This window comes from Amblyomma americanum, unplaced genomic scaffold (genome assembly GCF_052857255.1).
Source record: "Amblyomma americanum isolate KBUSLIRL-KWMA unplaced genomic scaffold, ASM5285725v1 scaffold_22, whole genome shotgun sequence".
NCBI lineage: Eukaryota > Metazoa > Arthropoda > Arachnida > Ixodida > Ixodidae > Amblyomma > Amblyomma americanum.
This window is the reverse complement of record NW_027526494.1, coordinates 963,609-982,906: the sequence shown is the minus strand read 5'-3', so window position 1 is coordinate 982,906 and position 19,298 is coordinate 963,609. Positions and strand designations below refer to the sequence as shown.

General features: G+C 45.9%; 1 protein-coding gene across 1 annotated transcript in view; it reads left to right on the top strand.

Annotated features, from left to right (window-relative positions):
• Positions 1-17,694, top strand: part of LOC144111989 (uncharacterized) — a 42,075-nt gene extending 24,381 nt beyond the window's left edge. The window contains exons 6-10 of the mRNA XM_077645076.1: positions 337-463; positions 4,186-4,314; positions 5,871-6,047; positions 14,062-14,185; positions 16,010-17,694. Of these exons, the coding sequence (XP_077501202.1) occupies positions 337-463; positions 4,186-4,314; positions 5,871-6,047; positions 14,062-14,185; positions 16,010-16,064 (612 nt within the window). The 3' untranslated portion in view covers positions 16,065-17,694. The remainder of the gene's footprint in view (positions 1-336; positions 464-4,185; positions 4,315-5,870; positions 6,048-14,061; positions 14,186-16,009) is intronic.
• Positions 17,695-19,298: the final 1,604 nt, after the last annotated feature.

The following is a 19,298-nucleotide window of genomic DNA, read 5'->3' as shown; positions in this document are numbered from 1 at the left end:
GTCTGTTTACTTTGGTGCCCCGCCGGCGAGCTGAGTGAAAAGCCCACGCACGGTTTACTCGCTCTCCGGGGGTTCTTCCCCGCTGTTTTTTTTTGTTTTACTTTACCACGCGCGGGCGTGATTGCTTGGGCGCAGCGCCGGTTTTTTTTTTCGAAAATGCGCCGAATTTTGTGACAGTTTTAAGTTTAAGCGGTCAATGCTGTGTCATAGCATTTCTACACCCTATACCCCTCACATGCACGCGACATTAGCTTCTGCTGGCAATCATGGTTTGTGCAGGTGACAAACGTGGCCATGTTTGCCTGTGCCTGAAAATGTTTTCTCCTTGTTGCCCAGCGGCAGGCAGCACCTGTGTCTCAACCTGCGACTGCCATACCTGGCCCCAGGGTGTCCTCCCTGAGGAGGTCGGTTGCGGGGGCCTCAGTTGGTACTGCAGCTGCAGCTTCAAGGAGAAGCCTCCAAGGTCTGTCTGCCTCTGCTTCAGCGGGCACTGTGCATGTGGTTGCTGGTATTGACAGTGAGTGTGGCTGGGGAATAGGGTGGAGCATTTTGGCACTGCAGTTCCAGCGGCATGTACCTTGTGGTGTAAACTCCATAGATGTATACCCGCTGTCAAAGTTTATGGAAGGCAATTGTGTCGCAAACAATTTCTTTGTAGCTAAGGTGCATTACCTGACATTCAGTGGTGTTCCATTTAATCCGTTCAGTCCCAATAAAGAGGCATATGTGTCTTCGAGGACGCAGGAAAAAACAGCGGCAAAATTAAACTTTTTCGGTAATACCTTTCATGAACTTTGGACTGTGGGTGTAGAGTACGCTTTTGTTAACTTGAACTCTGTACCAAAGCTTTCAGTGTACGAATCGTACATTACTGCAATGAGTTTTCATCTGATTTACACTACAAATTACGGAACTGAAGCCATGCACTTAACACTTTTTAAGACGTGAGCTGTATACATATCTCGCATTCATACATGTGGTAAGATTGCACTCAGAGCTACTCTAGAAATTCAATATCGCTTTTAAGCCGTTTCATGTGCTGGTATTCTAAAAGATGGGTACATTTGACCAATGACTGCGTAAAAGGACCTATAATTTGGTATGTATCCGTCCCTCTGTCGAAGCATAAGAGAACTTGCATTACTGTTGAAAACTGCCTCATTAAGTATTATGAAGCAGTTGACTAAAGGAAAAGGCTCAAAAGGTCAGCAGATTGTGAAAATTTATTTTTCCTGCCAAACTGGGCCGCGCCCAACTACACACCAGTGCTTGTATGGACACGGAACACCAAGTAAGCCTGTTAGCTAAAGCTGAAAATAGGCTAAATGGTCTGTTGAAATAATGCGGCACTATTGAGCACACAAAAATACGGTACATAGATGCACCATTGGCTGTTTGCTGGCACTTCAAGCAAGTGGGACCACACTTGTCCCACGGTCCTTAACAGGGGTAATTCAAGGAGTCCTGCAAAATATCATGGCAGAGTAAGTAACCCCCCTACCTAAACGAGTGTTGCTAACACAGTGCCTGCTCTGGTTACTGCCACCTCTGCCATGGCTCGAAAGATGCTGCTACCAGCGGTGGAACTTTCCAATAAAAGCTCCGTGTTGTTTCCAGTGTTGTCGGCGTTACTGGTAACGTGTTACTTTTTTCAGTAACTTAGTAACGTACTCGCTACCATTTCGGAACTGTAATGGGTAACGTACTTATGTTAACATTTTTCGGTAACGTGAGGTGTCACATTACTAACTTTTTGTTCCAGTTGTGACCCGCTCCGCCCCCTTTTTTAGAAAAAAAACTGCAGAGCATCTAAAGTGATGTAAATAAACAAAATGTGCAGGTGCTCCTGACAACCCTTGTTAGGGCTCGCATGCATGCCAGAAAACAGCTGCCCTTGACAACGCACCCAACTAAAAAAAAAGACAGAATAGCCATAAAGCACGAAACACCTGCACGAACGCGCATTCACGCACTTGCCTTCACCTACGTCCCCTTCCCAAACAACTCACACACACAACTCTCTACAGAGTGGAAGCATGCCGAGCATTTTGGAACATCACATTTTTCAGAATTACTCTAAATTTGTTGAGAGTTCAGCAATGTTTTCTTTCTGAAGTTAGAATTGATGTTGGAGTGTCATTTTGTGTTTAATGCCACATTCAGAAGATGGCTTCATCATGTGCCACACAGTTAGAATCCAATGCATGTAACTCTACAGGCAACTTTAGGCCACTAAAACATTGCTAAGCTCCTGCACATTTGTGCAAAGTATTCTCGTTAAATCAGGATATCGCGTAAAATCGTTCGGGCTAGATGTTATATGTGAGCTTTATAAAATTGTTATCGTAAGTTCTTAAGGTGACGAAAACTTAAAATTTATGGTCATGAAGTAACGGCAAAGTAACGTGCGGTACTTTTTTTTCGGTAACGGTAACAATAACGCGTTACCTTTTTTTTGTAGGTAACGTAGGGCGGATATGCGTTCCTTCTTTTTTAGCGTAACGAGTAACGTATTTAGTTACTTTTTTTCGGTAATGCCTACAACAGTGGTTGTTTCCTTATTGCTCGCCCTGAACTTTCCGTGCACTCCTGGTGCTAGCACAGTGGAAGTGGTTGCTTTAGCTCTTTGAACCGGTTTTCCTACAGTCCAGAGAGTTGTTCAGACTTCAGTGTGCAAAATGTAATGGCCTTTGCAATAAAACCTCATTTTTGTGTACAGCTTCCCGCGGGCCTGCGGAAAAATGAGGCTGAAAGCAGCAGTATGCCCTTGCTGAAAATGGCTTGCGTATTTCTATTTGCCCGACAGAGGATTGAGACCTGACGTATTTTACAAAGGAAGGCCCTCGCAGATGTATTTATTCACTTTGGACTACAGAAATCTGTTATTTTTGTCTGCCCCTGAGGCAGCCTTCCAGTTACAAGTGTACCTTCAAATCAGAGGCTGCATCAACTGTGGAGCAAGAGAGCTTGATCTGCACTCCACACACATGATGGCATGTGAGAGGGCCCTTCCACTTACACAGATATTATACTTCGCATGCTCTGTTTCCTTTAACGTCGAGCTTCTGCTTGATGATCAACACTTCCAAGGTTTGTCTTGATGCCAGACATTTCTGCTGGGAACTAATGTCACTTGAAAACTACTGCATGCGGGAAGCACGTGATCTATGATGACACCAATACATTGACAGCGCAGTGAAATGGGGGCTGAATTGCAGGGTGCGGTGACACCGATCGGCCAGCAATATGGCAATGGCAGCTACGGGTCAGGGGGGAAAACAAAACATTGCTATGATAGCCTTAACTGTGGGACAAGCTCCGTCACGCGACGGTAAGCAATGGCTGTGGCGATAGGCACATTCGCGTGGCTCGGACCGGGACTGCTCGGACATCGCCACCTGTAAAGTGAACGGAATGGTAGCAGGGCAGCTGGCGTACTCTGGCGCCCCTGGCTGCCTGCCACGGGAAAGGGTCTTCTGGAGAGTGTGCTCTTTCTGGGCATGTCAGCAGCTGCAAAATGCACTCACCATTGTGCTTCGCCATATCACTATTGACTTGTGGCAGGATTTACACGTTAGGAGCACTGATGATGATGCTTAGCTGCGATGCGTAGCGTGGTTCATGGATGCTTTACAGGATACGTCTTCAACCTCGTGCGCGATGACTGGTACATATTAACTGGGGCATTCACAGGAAGCCACTATACTTAAGCCGGCACCAAATGCCTGTGGTTTAAAGAAGTGGAGCTGGGGATTTCATGTGGCTACGGCTTAAGTGGAAAGAACGCCTTAGTTTTGCCGTAGTGCATGAGGAGTGGGGAGCAATTGGCGGTGCTGCTTCTTGTTGTCTGCCCCTCTTTCGGTTTGCCTTCCCACCGTTTCCCTGGGAAAGGGACTGGCTCCTTGCCTTGCACAAAGTTGTTGGAAGAATTGTGAGAGCCGGAGTGGTGCACACTGGCAGCAAGGGGTGCAAGTTGCTGTACACAGAAAACACATGGGGTCATGCGTAGCAGTACTAAGCAGGGCAGTGTGCGACTCCTTTCTCAACAACGAAAGGGGTCGACTTTGAAGCGAATGATGGTTGTGCTATGTGTGTTAGTTCTTGGTCTACACTGGGATCTTCATTTAAGTGTACAGAGCAAGGCTTACTGAGTAACCACCTTGTGCTGCTGCTGTGTTTGTGCAGCACCAGCGAGTGGTGCACTGGCGAGTTGTGTTGCCAAGAGAGGCCCAGCATCCAGGTTATCGGTGATACCTGCGACAGCAGCTGCTTCAAGAACATCGCTGAAGCCACCAGCTAAGCCAGCTGCAACTGGTGAGCTGTGCCACTTGGCTGGCCATGATTGGTCAGGAACTTGTGCTGTAAAAAAATAGTCTCCTTATCCGGGTGCATGCACAACCACCAGTCGCTGTATTAACCTAGTTCTTGTTTCAAGCCATTAGTGTCATTGTCCTGTCCGCATTAGATTCTGAAGAAAAAAAAGGTACATACAGCAAAACCCCGTTAATGCTGTTTTCACAGGAGTGGGGAAAATGCCTGAATTAACTGAATACAGTAAAACACCTCTATAATGAAGTGACTTGGACCAGCAAAAATTTTTACTATATCAGGGTCTTTACTATATAAGGATGTCCTATGGTAATTAATTAGCTGCTTACTGAACAGTGTTGGCTTATAAAAGAAATTCTCGCAAATAGTACCTTTCATCCTGCTCTTTTATCGCATTGTGATAGTTATTTATTTTCAGTTATATTTCATATTATCACGTTTACGATTTTGTACGTGTTGTGGAAGTACCGCAAGTGCAGAAATGCAATGTGACTTCGAATATAATGAGAGTTTGACTTAAAGTGAAAACCAATGTTTTGCGTGAATGCAGCATCATTTTTCACAGCCTCGGTGTTGTTTGCGGCAGTACTTAAGAACCGCTTGCGGCGCAGTCGAGGTGCAGCAGTACCGCTCACACAGTGCTGCTATGCCTCTGTTTTTTGCCGCCGCTTCCCAATGCCAGTGTTCGCCATTTCCTTCTCTTCCCTACTCTTCGCTGCATTTCTTTTCTCAGCGACCCACGTCTCCTTCTTTCTGCATTTATAACAGCCTTGCTTTTTTTTTGTGCTTCTCAGTGCACATTAAAAATCCCCAGGTAGCCGAAATTCAGCCAGGAATACAAAGTCGGGCAGCGTAAGTAATTTTTGCGCATCTGCTTATTCAAGCTAGACCCTGCTGCGGCACTTTTCAAGCTTTCCAGCGCCGTTAGAGGCTCCTCGTGGATACCCTTGCTACCAGCAGGCTGGTCTGGGTACTCGATATAACTAATCGCGTTGGAAGCGTTCATGGTAGCAGGTGGTATGTCAGCCTCCTCGTCATCATCCTCATCAGATTCTTTGCAGTGCGAGAGTTCTCGTACTTCGTGTATTAGCATTTTCGTCAGTGTGTGGCTTTGCAATGTTGGCGCCGTCATCCGCGCCAACAAAATCGCCCCAGGCATCATCAGGCCAGGCGAGCTGTGCATGGACGGTGTAGTCGTAATGAATTCATAGCCATCTGCTATAGCATGCCTCATGGCCCATGGCTTCATGTTGCCATGTAAAATCTGTCGACTGTCGACTCTTATATATGCCTACAGGTCCTAATGCAGGCATTGGTGGGAGTAATGTTGTATTCCAGATAATGCTGTGCGCATGTGATTTCAAGAACAAGGCCATTGTGAACATCAAGTTTGCTAAAAATTAAAGGAGTGTCTGTAATAAAGCAGTGTCTGTGCTACGAATTTTCTTGCTCATTCGTTTTCTGACCTCGGCTTTCTGCTTAGCAGTAGTTTTGAGAATCAATCATGGGGTGCCTAACTCGCACTTTATTCTTTAACACAGGTTTAAGGAAATCTCTGGCCGGACCACAGAAAACGCAGACTCCAGCTGGCCAACCCACAGCACAGATGGCAAAGCAGGCACCCAAGCCTGGTTCGCAGCCAGCACCGCAACCAAAGCCAAAGGCAGCCTTGGCGCCTCAACTGCCACGCTCCCGCCTTCCTCCTCCCAAGAGCAGAGGTGCTTGTTTCCTTTTTATTTTTGTCCTGAAATTTTTGGGTCTTGCTTTGTGCATAGAATAAATCAAAAGAGCACAGCGAGCCCTGTCAACAACAGTGTAGTGTTGAGTATATGTGACGAACGAGTATCTGTCTCGTTGTGCAAACAATGTCGCTGAGCAGCACCACATGGCAGTCGTCATGCCCAATATCTCGTTTTTTTCACCTTTACCTATAGGGCCATGATTTCGTTCTGATAGTAAGTCGACCCCCAGTTCGGATTATCAAATTTTGAAAACTAGGTTGACTTAAATCGTGTAAATATGCCCACACGGCCACTGACGTCCGACGGTTATCCCGCTTCGGACTTTCGGATGTCCGTCGCATTTTTTACCCAAAGTCAACCACTGGACGTCTGTCGGACCATCCGATGCAAGACCGCGGACCATGTGTAGTTCATCCAACGGACGTCCGAACGTGGATGTACGGGCATTTCTCGGACCATCGCAGGGTACCGTGCATATCCAGGTTATTCAAGCGGTTCCTGCATGGTTTTGCCGCAGGACCTCGTTAGGCCACAGTTAGAACAAAACTAACCAGCAATATGTCCAACGAAAAATCGTTTATTTCACGAAACGGCTGCTTTCGAAGCGTCAAACACGACACACAATATAATTATACGTCCAATTACAAAATTGCAGCACCGTCACGGTGATTTGTTCACGTATACAGAGGTGAGCACGTTTGCCTAGAACTCTTGAGCGGTGGCATACAGAGTGAATGGAGCAAAATTTTACACAGCATAAGGATGAAGTGCTTGTTCCTGCACGGGGTTGCATTCCTATCAGGCTGTACTTGAGCGTGGTTATTTCTGAAAATCAGTACCTGGTTAAAAAATTTGCTTTCTCACCTTTGCGGCTCTTTTGCGGCTCACCTTTCGCTGCGTTTCGCGCATTCCAGTCGAGTTTGGCAGTACAGGCTAGGTGTACAGGCGTAAGACGACGTTGCGATGCAGGGGAACTTTCAACTTCCAAGCTTTTTTTTTCAATCACCGGTATTACTTGACCACCCCAGGGTGCATTTTCACGCATTTGCTTCCCTTCAGTAACCACTGTCACAAGAAATATTCCACTGCCCAACGTCAGAGTACGACGCCTAATGGCAAATTGCTCCTTTCTCTTCCTGTCGAATGTTCTTTGCCGAAAACAGATGTCACCTACAGATGCACGAGATACTTATTCATCGATCTCAAGAGTCACACCGTCTGTAAACAGCGCTTGACAACGAAAAAAAATCGGCAAATCGAGCTCGCAAGCACACAGCCACAAAGAACGCCGGCCATATTGTTTACTTCAGCGCGGCTTGCGATCGGCTTTTGCAAGTTTTGTCTTAAGCCGGCCTTTTCATTTTCAATCAGGAATAAAAATAAGAATAAAGTGTATAAGTAGCTTCTAAAGTGTTTAAAATTGTAGTTGAACGTTCGGAATCACTAGAAGGCATTTTTTTGGTTAAAAGCAATTCTAAATTCAAGATTCAAGTCAATTCAAGTCTACCAAGAATCTGATAAATATAAAACATGGTGGACCAAAACTATTGTGTTCTAGAATACTGGGGCACTATAACAAAATCAATCGTTCGCGTTGTTCAAGGCTTGCTTTTTTGTTCATTGCACAAATTAACCTTTCGGCACGAATTAAGGCTCGATTTGAGGCGCATGTGTCAACATGCGTGCATCTGACTGGCGGTTTGGGTGGAGCTGTGTCTGCGTAGTCAGTTGCGCGTGTTGCACTAAGACTGGATCAAGCTGTCAAATGCCTCCTTGGTTGGAGTAGGGCAGGAAGGACATGTCAGTGGAAGGGCCTGTGATGTCCAGGATGCAGCACTGCACCCATTCGTATTCTCAGTGGAACGTCCTCACAGCGAGTTAGTCCGCCGTGAAGGTTACGCCCACGCGATGGATTCATTGCATGAGTGGAGCTCCGCAGTTTTTTTTTGTTGAAGGACTCTCCCAATGAAAGGTTGCTCACTTAAGTGTACGGGGCACCGCGTGCTGAATACGAATTTAGCGGCATCTGTGTTCAAGCAGCTGTGCTAAAGATTGCAGACCCAATAACATGTGCTGCTCTTACAGCCTGCAATATGGATAAGTTTTTCAGCACCAACACTGTTGTAAAACACAAGACTAGAGGTCGCCGAGCTAGTTCGAGCTCCTAATAAAAGTCCTCAGTGGGCAGCTCTCTAGCCCTCCCCGCCTAGCAACCAGACACGAAATATGCCGGTTTACTGCTGAATGGAAAAGTGATTTTTCCGTTCTGCCCGTTTTCAAAATCGGTCCTAAGTTGGACTCCCCTCGTAAGCCCACCGGACGTCCGGATTCAGATATCCGAATTTTCGAATGCCCACTGGACATCCGGATTCGGATGTCCGCTTCCGGATCTGCTTCGTTCTTGCTTTGGATGTCCAGTCTCGGCTTCAGACGTACGGACCTTAATCGGACGTCCGTCGGACATTGTTGGCTGTCTGGGTAGTAGGTGAAATCGCGTTGAAAAGGTTTACAGAAAACCCCCATTACTCCAAGTCATAAACATGGAGAAACGTTCCACGATCGTGCTGATAGCGTGACTGCCACAGCAGCAGCAGTCACCTCCGTCGCGGCGTGTGCAACGCCGCTACGAGTACGGTGGGGAGAGTGGGAGAGGCAGGGGCATCGGTTAAACTAGAGCAGAGAGGGCGCAGTCGTGCCACCACTGTAGACCAGCCGCAGAGGCACATGCTTCTTCCCGCATGTTACCTCTCTTGGTCTGCCTGGCACTGCCGCCCCAGGAAACGTACTCTTCACCTTGGGTCGCTGGCACTCTCTGCCGTCCCCGCCCTGGAGTACGGACACTCGAGAGCGATCGACGTCGAAATCACGCAAGCAACGTACCATGTGGTGGCGATGGGCGTGCACTGCTGGTGCCGTTTAGTTTTTGCTATGCCGTGTCATTTTTCGCTGCTTTTGAGCATGAACTGTTGTAGTGCCACATGGTGTGGCATTCCAAAAGCGAGAGCAACGGAGAGCCGGCGGCGCTGGAGCACGACGTGTTGACCCAACTATGGTAGCTCGTTGCGGTATTGGCGTTCCTGTTATGCCAATCGTCATGAAGCTTTTCTCCCAAATTTCATAACTCATACACGCGCTTCAATGGACGCGGCGTTGGGAATTAAAAAAACTGTTACATCGATGAATTCGCTATATGGAGGTTCATTACATTCAGGTTAAACTGTTTGTACATACCCCTGGATGTATACTCATTAGAGGAAAATCTATTTCACCTCTTTGTGCTTGAGCCTTTTGATATATTGGCAGATAAGGATAGCTAACTAAATTGGCAAAAATGTTGCTAAACACTTCCTGTAAACAAAAACGATCTAGTTTGTAGGTATTACATCGCAAGACAAGCAGGGTAAGCAGTTAAAGAAAGCGCATGTAGTGCAGCGGTGATAAGTGCTTGTCGTTTTATTGTGTTCGTGCTGAGTGCCTGTTGAATGCATTTCAAGCATTGGTCTGCAGTTAGTTTCAGTACAAGCATTTGTTTAGATTTGCTCGCTTGGAGCAGGCAGATCCAGTGCAGAATCTATGTGAGAGCAGAGGAGACACAGGCAAGCTGGACATAGTAGGGCCTCTACTATGTGTTTTAAAATAAATAAATTTAAAGAAAACATGTGATCCGGAACTGCTTAACTGCTAAACATTTTACCCCATTACTTCTTCACTTCCTTCAAATGTTGATCAACATTTGTCGGCTGAAGAGCTGACGTTCTGTGGTGCTTGCAGACTTGTGTCTGCATTTTTATTGCCCAGCATGGCCTGAATGGAGCACCTTTGATTTTCGGATTTAGATCAATTTTAGACGGTTCGCCCCCATGCATCTGCTTCTAAGCTGCTTCTATGCCTATGCTGTTCATGTCGCATGCATACACACTCAACCTGCTTGTACGTTGACAGCTTACTGTTGCTAAACTTCTGTAAGGTATGAAAGTTGGTATGAATTCAGTCGAACCCCACTACAACAAAATTCACGGGGTGTGCGAAAAATTTCGTTGAAGCGGAAATTTTGTTGTGGCGAAATCAGCCCAAAAAAACTAGGACCTGACTGCACTGTTCAAAAATATCATTTATTTCCAAAAAATTCGGCCATCTTGGCTTGCGTCCTTTTAGTGGACATGAGCGTTGTGGTGCGAGTCTCACAATCGGCCAACAACTGCATCGCGATGTCGTTGTTACGCGCACCAATGAAAGCACGAATGGTGCCAAATGCATCCATCACATGCAATGCAGATGGCAAGGCTGGTGCATCTTGCACGTCGCTCTCATCTCGGAGATGCCGAAATCCGCAGCGATGTCACCTTTCTTCCTCCCGCTTGAGGCCTCTCAGATTATGCTTGCTTTATCCTCCAAAAGAAGGAACTTGCGCTTTCTGCACGGCGTAGCCATGCTGGCGTCGAGTCTAGCACACAAACACCAATGAAACACCGGACAATCGCACAGCGTCCGGCCGGCTCCGCTGAGCTTCTCTGTCGATATGACGGACGATATCGAATGGCGCCACCCATTCGCACTCGACGCACTATGGGGCACACATCGATTCCAGCAAGCGTTTTCGGTGAAATTAAACGTCATGAACATACGGACGGGTAACGTTATGCTTGTTTTGTCGTAAAATAAATGTTAAGCCCATCTCCACTGAAAAAAAATTCTGTTGAAGCGGAAACTAACCTGGAAAGAAAATTCGTTGTGGCAAGAACTAGCACGCATTGTTTTCTATGGCTAGCTGACGGGAAATCTGAAATATTTCGTTGAAGCAGCGTTCACTGTAGCGGGGTTCGACTGTATAAAAATATAAATGCACTTTACAAGGGAATCACATTTCCCGGGAATGTACTAGCTGGAGGAAATACAGTGGAACTATCATTTTTATCTTTTGCAATTTTGAGCATACCAGCAGAACCTTCCTTATCTGTGTACAAGCCACTGAGAGTGATCACCAAAAGTGAATGTGAAAGCAATCTTTGATGGCACCTATGAGTAGCGCCATTTGGCACTTTTTTTTTCTGCACCATACCTTCTAGTTAGGAGGCTCTGTTTCATTTGCACAGCAGTCGCTGACATCCCAACAATAATAGCGTGGTTTGCCATTAGCGTAGACAAGGCTGTTTTATGGTTGCTTGGCAGCAAAGCATACAAATATTGCAGCTGCACAGCAGAAAACTTCACTCGTAAAGATGCTACATTGATACTCCCGCACTATGCCTTCTCTCACATTCGCGAGTTCTGTTGGCACTGTGACAATACAATCTGATACTGCACCAACTAGCATGCACCACAAAGAAATTCAAAGCAACACTGGTGAGATACCGTATGTACTCATGTAATGCACCCACTTTTTTCCGGAACAGTTGACATCAGTTTGGTGGGAGGGTTCATTACGTGGGAAAAAATGTTCCAACAGATTTTTTTGGAAGGGTCGATGTTTCATATCATACCTCCATCCGTCCTTCCCTCATCAACAAACGCATACGTGGTCAATGGCAATTTTTTGGCAGCTGGCGGCATGGACGAATCGCATCCAGATAATGCAAACATCCTAAACACCGGCTCTGATAGTCAGGCGCTCTTTTTTTTTATGCGAGGTTAAAAAAAACACACAGGATGGCGACGAGTGCATAATGCGAATGACTATGCCTTAACATACATCACACGGTTTGGCGCTCTGCCAAGTTCGATGAGTGCGCCACGCTCCCCTCCTTCCCCCCACTCCTCTGGCAGGAGTTCTCCTCAAAAGATAAACTAGTGGTGGTGTTATTGAAGGCGGGCAGCATCTTGGCGCGCTGCCAAGCTCTGCGCTGCCGAGGGCGCGAAAACTGAGCAACCAGCTACACAAAGCTATAAAGGTTGAAAAAAGTAAATTCTGGCCGACAAAAGTGTGGTGGGGGGTTCATTAAGCGTGTATATACAGTATATTGGCATGGAGTTTGCGTGGAAAAAGCCCTAGCACTGCCATACAGCTGCTTGCCTTGGTGAGAGCCTGCATTGCGTTTTTGCACTATGTCATTGTGCAAGCACCGTGCTGAGATAAGTGGGAGTATATGGTTTTCTTGTTTGGCCTCTGTTTCTGGGTTTCACCACTGGGTGTCCCCTTTCCTCAATTTTCCTACTTCCACAGTGTTGTTTTACTGCATTCTATTTTTTTTTTTTCGTAACCAAATGAGTCTGTGAGGTGCTTTGGCCATGGACTTTTTCTTTCCTTCTCAAGGGATGACACAGTTGCACTGGTGTTGCCAGTTTGCTGCTTATCAACAGCTGCTATCGGCCACCAGCCGCGTGCGGGGTGGGGATGCCGGTTCTGCGCGTTTGCGTATCAGCTGCCCAAAGCCAGCACCAAGCAACCAGCAAAAATGCAACCACGCTGTAGCATGCTTGATATATCGTTTATCCCGCCTTTATTTGTGGTGCCATGCTTCGCTTTCGATTGTAAGTCGACCTGCACTTTGGGTTCTCAAATTTTGAAAAATAGGTCGACTTACTATCATGTAAATACGGTAATGTTAAATAAGCTAATAGCCTCACTGCTGAGGGTGCTAGATGAAGGGTTCGTCGAAATTAACAGAACATGATTAGCATTGTTAGAAATCTGCATTATGTGATGTGACCAATTAAGATCGCAGGTTCAATGAAGACCCAAGTATTTATCTCTCACGGCAGTCATTTCGAAGTTGGATATAAAGTAGTTTGAAGTTGGTTGAGCGTGACGGTGATGAAAGGATACTAGAGATGTTTTCTTCACGTTTTAAGACATTAGCCATTTGTTACACCATGTTCCTGCGTATTCGTTGTAAGATTGTAGGAGTTGAAGGTCACTACTGTTGGTTATTGGGTGGTAAGCAACAGTCATCTGCAAACAAGTAATTTATATAAATAAGGAAGAGAAGGGGTCCCAGGACAGTACCTTGGCATACCCCAGTTACAGCAAAGGCATAAGATCCATGCTTATTAGCCAAAACAAACTGCTGTTGGTTAGTAAAAGGTTCCAAATCTATTCCAAAACGAAACAATTAGGATTTAGGCATGAAAGTTTTTAGAAATAGCTGCATATTAGGAAATTTGTTGAAGGCCTCTTCAAAATCTAGGAACAGGGCGTTGACTGGGATATTGATGTCGAGGCTGGATCTTGAGTCTTTAACGAACAATGCTAATTGAGTGCCGCACAGTAAACATTTAAAAAACTGTGATGTTGAGAGGACTGAAAAATTTTACTGAAACTAGGTATTTCATAATATGCGAATAGATTACATGCTCCATTAACTTCGAAGGAATGCTAGTGATGGATATGGGTCTGTAATTATGACGAGATGATGGACCCTTTTTTAGAACTGGGATAACTCTGCCCACTTTGCAGTCATGCGGTATGACACCTCATGAGAGAGACTGGCGAAAAATATGGGACAGTATGACGCTAGTGGTATGCTTTGTTTTTGAGCACAGTGGAAATTCGGCCCAGTTAACTCAGAAAAATTCGAATGATTAAGCTGTTGGTAGGTTTCAGTCAAATACCCATGCATGTCTACCGAATTGGGCACCTGTTAATTTGGATGGACTCCTGACTGGAGGCAGTGTCCACGTGTTGTTATACGACAAGCAGTTGTCCGAATGTCCCTCCTCAAGCCTCAATTGCATGATGCCACAGTTGGCCATGCACTTCTGATGTCGCGCAGCTGCAGATGTGATGCCGTGCTGCTAACAAGGTTGCCGCCAGAAACTAGGCTGGCCGTACAGTTTTGTATTAACATTTTAGCACCACAGCACAGTTACAGTTGCTATTAGTTGCACACAGGCCATCCTGCAGAGCTGCGTGCTATTTTGGCGAATACGTGCCTCTGCTATTCTTTCTGTTTTATTTGACGCTGGCAGTACACATTCAGGCCTTTGTCTTCTCTGACTCCTGTTTGTATTTACTCTTGCACGTTTTCCTTGCCTGCTCTTGTTTGTCCAGCAGGGATTGGTGGCATGCCTCGGCCGGCCCCATCCAGTGGGGTATCTTCAAGCCAACCACCACCTCGTCTGCTGCTGCCGATTGTGGAGTCCCCAGTGCCAACCCGCCTGTCTTCAACTCCAGTGCGGTGCGTACCTTTCTGCTTTTCGTCGTGGTAACTCTGGCTCGGACAATGAATGTGTGATAGTCTTTCCTTCCTAGTTGTTTTTACTATAACTAGTTCGTGATTCATATGTTCCAGGACAGATTTTATTTTGCTAGCTGGTCTGCCACTGAAGTCCCCGTTGCTGTCTGCTTGTAGCGTGTGTTTGCAGGCTTCGGGGAGATTTCCTAACCATATTTGATACACCTTAATTCACCAGCTTCATGGTGAAATTCGATGTTTGCTGTGCTTTTGTGGGTTCAGGTAATGCGTGTACGTGCGACCATGTTGAGCACTTGTTGCATGTCTGTATGCCATTCTAGTTACAGAGGCGCAACAGAGAAAGTCTAGCTTGTTGGTTCCCTGCCTCGGTGACACGGAGCTGCCAAGGAAAAGGAAATGAGCAGTAGCATGGCAAGAAATAGGTGGTTTTACCTCTAAATATGTCCCCTTAGACGCTGGGTCCACATATGTAGACGCGACTTAAGCCTCCTCATATTTTCGTACACAAAGCGAATTTCCACCTTTGAATACCGCGCTCTTACCATTTTGACCCTCCCTGTCAAGTTTGTGTCGCCATCTCTTGCAGCTACAGTGAAACTCGTTTATGTAAAAAATAAAGTATGTGCATCATGTCGTTCTTTGGCAGAACGAGTAAATATGTTTCCTTTTTGCATTCTGTCTTTACAAATGATCGTGAATGATGCAATTTTGGGCTCGGAATATGTCGATAAGATAATGTAGAAACGGCACACCAATTTTCCTCACAGACGAAGCAAAAGTGCTGCGGTGGACATTCAGAGTGGCATGTACGTGTACACGACGCCTTAATGCCGAAAATATCAAAGTGGTGTTTCCTTGCCACAACGCCCCGTTTTTTTTGTGCTCGTACGGTAGGAAATGGTGTTATTGCTTACGGACGTTGAAAACTATTCTTGTACAATGAGAACATTGGGCGACTCCAGCACTGAAGCGTTCATGAAAATAGCCGATGTAGAAGCACCTCCAAAGAAGTGCGGCCGACCGAGCAATGAAGACCCGCAGATGGTCTCAAAAAACGGCCACTTAGCTGAGCCGCTGCCAACAAACACAGTGCGCTGCTACCAGTGAATAATGTCCGGGAGGTCTAGGAGGGTGCTTAGGCCCCCTACTATTATACAAAATGGGATCTGAGACCACTTGTGCTAGATTGTAGAACGCATGAATCCGGAGGAAGCAACCATTTTCAGTGGGGGTTTAAACATTTTTTTTATCGTTTAGAAAATTTCGCTGCGATTTTTAGCAAGAGTCATTACATTTTCTATGAAACCCGAGACAGAGAGAAATACAAAGCGGCAGCACTACATAATGGGGATGAAAAAGGGGAGCCCACACCCTCACACCATGGCCAGTTCCAGTAAGAAGTTCCTCTTCCCAAAAGGCATAGAGACTTTTTGGGCCATTCACACTTGCAGTACTGGGCATGGGAAAGGTAACAATGTTAGCACCTAATGTCTGTAAGGAGCAGCATGCATGTGTCTACAAGTTGCACATCAAGGAGACGTGTGATGTTTTCATCATATGATGCACACTTGCCACCACATGGAGAGGTATGTGTCCTGTGTGTGAACACCACTTAAAGTGCGTGCTTGTTTTTCCATACCATTTTCATTGGGCATTTGCCGCCAATAAAGGACCACCGAAATTTATATGCTTGGTTGGGGTGTTATTTCATTGTGCTGGGTTCTTGTTGTTTTGTGTGAAATTTTTCCACACTTTCTGCAACATTTCATTGGCTTCAATTTTTTCTTTTCGCTTTGTTGTGTGCAGGTCCGATGCTCCCTTATGTGGTGGCCCTGACCTGACGCCCATCAGGAAGCGATGACCTCGCTACGCTTCCTTGGTGCATGTATTAATCTTTTTGACGTGTAGAATGGAAATTTTTATGAAGTATTTTAACACAGTTTAATGTGGTGGGAAAAGAGGGGCACGTTTATAATTTGTAGTTTTATCCTGCATTGTGCCCAAAGATTAACTATAAAAACATCATTGTGGCAGTTTTTGTGGTCTGCAAGCAGATTTTAAGACTTAATTACACATGATGTGTTGATTTAATATGACATGGTCAATTGGGGGCATATTTTGATTGCGTATTTTTATCCTGCATGGCCAAAGGCTAATGATGGCATTGTAAATTTCTTTTTGAAGCCTTTTGGGCTGCAGGCAGATTTTAAGACTTACAGTCGAGCCCACTTTTAATGAACACCTGACAGTTATGCGTAGTATTGCATTCATTGTCTAATATTCATATTAAGCGGATTGCCCGTATTGCGGCCCAAAATACTGAATCTGCCGAAAGTGACATTCATCCCTTAACAACTGCATCACGCAAATATATTTCTTCAAAGCAGGCCTTGCAGTGTCTCTTTCTAGACTCTTCAGGACGATCTGCTTTAGGGACGGAATAAAACTAATCTCGGTTGAACCATCCACGGCAGCTGGTGGCAAATTGGCCACAGTAATCTGATTCATAGCGGTAGGGGGCTGCTCATACTTCGCATACAAAGGCTTCGTCAGAGCACTGCTGTGCACTGTTGTCGTCCGCACAAATGTTGTCATCAGAGCCAAGATCCGGCCAACTTTGCACCAATGACATGCACACTGAATGTATGAGCTGCACTGCTAACTGGGGCTGCCTGCACATGGTTTTGGCAGCACAAAAGGTGGAGCATACTAGGCAGGTCACACGTACCATGTAACCAGCGTGGTCAGCAAAGCATTCGAACTTCTCAAATCGTTGTCGTTAGTTTACCCACCACCATACGTACTAACTTTGCTTTTGACACTGCCACTGTTTCTGGCATACCTCTCTTATGCTTCTGGTTGGGATGCTTCAACAAGCAGGAGCACACGTAATCAGTGATTGCCCTTGTAGGCCATTGGCGTGCGCTTGGCCAGCATTTACCTGCAGTTTCAATGCTGCCTTCTTTATTGCTTCTTTGGGTGGACATGTTGTTTAGGAGCAGTTTCGTTGGAGCTGAGAGTTGCCCTGCTGTTAGTGTTAAGCTGGAAGTGCGAGTTTTTCAACTTCGAGGGCAAGTTTACAGTGCCTTCGCTGTAACGGAATGGTGTGCGGTTACACTTGTTTGTTGCATCGGAGACAAATTGCCATTGCCCTAAAACATACTTTGGTTGTAGCACTGCATTTGTTCATGAGCAAGCGCTCATGTTATCTTGAGCAGTTAAAAGTGTTCTAGACTACAACTGACGATGATGTGTTCACTTTTAATGACTGTGAATTGGGGGCATACTTTTATTGTGCATTTTCATACCGCATTCCGAAAATCTAATGACGGCATTGTAATTTATTGTTTGACGTATCTGTGGACTGCAGGCAGGCTTTATGACGCAGTTACCAATGACGAGTTCATTTATTAGTGTACAGGCCCCAAACTCCTGGTTCTGTCTTGATGTTACATAATAAAGCTTTTAATTAGCCAACTGGCTTCTTCTCATTGTGTTGATTTTGCGATGTGGACAACACTGAGAACACTGGGTTAGCAAGGAGAGTGTGCAGTAGCATGTAACTTTCTTTTATGATTGTCATGGTTGAGGTGGTCATTCCATGCACAAGAGCCGGTACATGGCTGCTACAAATGATTACTATATGGTACAGTAAAAGCTCGTTAATTCAAATTTTATGGGGTCGCCAGGCCAGTTCGAATTAACCAAAATTCGAACTAATGAAAGTGTGCAAGAATGGACGCGTTTGATGCCCGGAGGGCACGAAAAACATTTATTTAGCAAAACAATCTTATCTTCTGCTTCTCTCTGAGGGCTACCGTAGTCACTCGGTCTTCTAGCGCGCGAATGCGATGCAGGGAGTCTTCTTCCCCATCTTCAAAGCTGGAGCTTATAAAACAAAGCCGTCTCATCAGCATTGAATATATCTTGTACCGAGTAGCTTTCTAAGTACTGCTGCAGAGCACCGCTTCGCCACGTGGCACAAGTTTCTGCGTCCACTTCTTTGGCTTCTCCGGACAACACCCGAAAGACAAGATTATGTCTGTCTCGAAAGCGGTGAAACCATCCTTCGGAGGCGACAAACATCATCCACATTCATGCGCAGGGCGAAATTGGCCGCCTTCGCAATGATAATTGGGCCGCTCAGTGGAATGTCTGCGCTTCTCATTTCCGTCACCCACGTGATCACAGTGATCTCAATTTCCGGATACTTGGCTAATCAAAGCCTTTTTCTGTTGCTGGCGAAATCTTCGGCTTCGTAGGCATCCTCGATTGACTTCCTATTTCGGACGTAGGTCGACAACGTGCTTGGTGGAATCCCGTGCTTTTTCGCGATTTCCACATTGCTGGCCTTCCGTTCGTCCACCTCGCGTAAAATCGCCACTTTCTCCTTCACCGTCTTGGCGCAGTATTTCCCAAGCGAACACATCTCGCGGACACAAGCTCACAGCAAGCGGTGTGCAAAACGAGGGCTAAAACACTAAAACGTCGTTCCTCAAAGCAGTTGTGGCAGGAAAGACTGGTTAGTACTTGTTCCAGCACCCTAGCGGCGCACCGATGTTTGTGCCATCTATCGCTCTGCCGTGAAAGGTTCCAACGATGGTTCTCAACAACGGCGCTTGGCGGCGCGCAGTTCGATTTTTGGGTGGTGGCACCAATTTTTGAGTGAATTAACGAGCTGCTACGCGCATAGAGTTCTATGCACTGCGGACCGGACCACGATGACTATTTCGAATTATCCGAAATTTTGAATTAACGAGTTGTGAATTAACGAGCTTTCACTGAATATATACAAACAATTGCTACAAAAGCAATTACTACATATACAACAAACGTCTCTCCGATGCTTTGAATAGTGTGTGCACGCACTCTGCAGTGCAACACACAGCAGAGGAGAGGACTCCGCTCTGCTAGTTTGGTGTGCTCATTCAAGCGTGTGGAGCGAAAAATTTTCGCGATGACAGATGCGGGCTGCCAGAAGAGTGCGAATGACACCAAGAGACTCGATATACTTCTTAAACTGTACCAGCATGTGAAAACGTCCTGTCACAGGTGCCTCTTCTCTTCCCACTCGGCTTGCCCTATTTCAGAGGCT